This window comes from Urtica dioica, chromosome 8 (genome assembly GCF_054948205.1).
Source record: "Urtica dioica subsp. dioica isolate 48M chromosome 8, U.dioica_male_clone48M_v1_H2, whole genome shotgun sequence".
NCBI classification, from domain to species: domain Eukaryota; kingdom Viridiplantae; phylum Streptophyta; class Magnoliopsida; order Rosales; family Urticaceae; genus Urtica; species Urtica dioica.
Genome location: NC_142763.1, coordinates 41,022,398 through 41,024,240, shown reverse-complemented (window position 1 = coordinate 41,024,240; position 1,843 = coordinate 41,022,398). Strand labels below are relative to the sequence as shown.

Here is a 1,843-nt window from a genome sequence, read left to right as displayed (position 1 = left end):
GATTGATAATAGAATTAATGACATTTTTAGTCCCTGGACTATGTCGTGTGTAACAACTTGGTCCTTCGGCGAAAAAAGTTGTAGCATCGATACCTGGTGAATGTGAGAAAATCACGATTGATCCTTCTGTCAAATTTATCGTCTATTTAGACAGAAATGTGCTGACGTGGCTTGATCGACTAGGGTAGTTACCATTTTGCCCATGTTTTAATGGTTTCCTCTTCTTTTATAGAATATTCGCTCCGTGACAAACGTCCTCGTCTACTGCGAGTCTCTCTCTCTCTGTCTCTCTAAACTCTCTCTCTAGAACTGGTAGTGAAAACCAGTCTTCTTCTTCTTCTTCTTCTTTGTGATCATCGAGATCGAAACCCTAACCTTAATTTTGAAGCTCTGAGAGGACTCGTTAATGGCGGACTCGGCGAAGCACGCCGTATCGGTGAGCGTCTCCGACTTCAAGAGCCTAATCCCCGCCTACAAGACTCGCCGGACGGTGGCGTTCCTCTATGGCTTCATGTTCGCATCTCTCCTCGTCACCGTCTTCTTCGCCTTTAGTCCGTCGTCCAACGCCGCCGCGCCGTGGCTCACCAACGTCTTCGCCAATGGCGGTTCTTCTGGTTACAGATCTCAAGTCTCTTCGATTGTTTCTTATCTTTTTCCGAACGGGAGTTCTTCCTCTTCTCCTTCTACTTCTTCCGGTTTAGGTTTCGTTCCCGGCGAATCGAATTCTTCTAGATCCGATACTCGTAGTTCAGGGAATTCCCAATCGAGTAAGAATCAGACGCAGAGCTTGAGCAGTTCCAGTGAGAGCAAAGCTTCAAAGTCGAATCAAACTGCGCAGTTGAAGCCAGAGAAACCGAAACAGGAAAACCAGACGTCTAATTCGCCGAAATCAGAGAAAACTCCGGTGTCGAAAGATACGGCAGTAAATTCGGAGAAAAAGAAGAGCAACGGAACGAGTACAGGGGCGTCGACAGGGCAGGGGACGAACAGGGACGATTCAATTGAGTCCTTGAGGAAGTGTGATCTCTTCGATGGTAAATGGGTGAAAGATGATTCGTATGGCTTGTATTACAAGCCTGGTTCGTGTTCTCTAGTCGACGAACAATTCAACTGCGTTGCTAACGGAAGACCTGACTTGGACTTTCAGAAGTTTAAATGGAAACCCATCAATTCTTTTTTCCTTCCTAAATTGAACTGATTTTAATTTTTAATTTTTTTTTAATTTTTTTTAATTTTTTTTTTTTGCTTTACTGAAATCTGCAATTTGTGTATTTATTTGTTTTAAATTTAATTAGACTTGATGGAAAAAAGATGTTGGAGATGTTGAGAGGGAAGAGACTGGTCTTTGTCGGCGATTCGCTGAATCGAAACATGTGGGAATCACTGATTTGCAAGGTCTATGAAAGAAGAGGCCAGAAACCATTAAAACATGGGTAAAATGGTAACTACCCTAGTCGATCAAGCCACGTCAGCACATTTCTGTCTAAATAGACGATAAATTTGACAGAAGGATCAATCGTGATTTTCTCATATTCACCAAGTATCGATGCTACAGCTTTTTTCGCCGAAGGACCAAGTTGTTACACACGACATAGTCCAGGGACTAAAAATGTCATTAATTCTTGATAATACCGCTACTGGACGAAGATGATGACAAAACAGAAGCATATTGCATTTCTTTATTTATTTTGATGACAAATTCGTGTAGAAACATTAAAATCCTCATGTGAGGTCGGTACAGATCAACTGTCCTTTTTTTAACCATTGCGTTCAGAATTTAGATAAATTAATTGCAGTCAATAGCTATTATTTTCGTTTGAAAAATAATATAAAACAATTATTG

At 41.3% G+C, this 1,843-nt stretch overlaps 1 protein-coding gene across 1 annotated transcript; it reads left to right on the top strand.

Annotated features, from left to right (window-relative positions):
* Positions 1–406: 406 nt before the first annotated feature.
* Positions 407–1,198, top strand: LOC149389832 (protein trichome birefringence-like). The gene has a single exon (XM_089622735.1). The coding sequence runs from the start codon at positions 407–409 to the stop codon at positions 1,196–1,198; it is 792 nt and encodes a 263-aa protein (XP_089478861.1).
* The last annotated feature ends 645 nt before the right edge of the window (positions 1,199–1,843 follow it).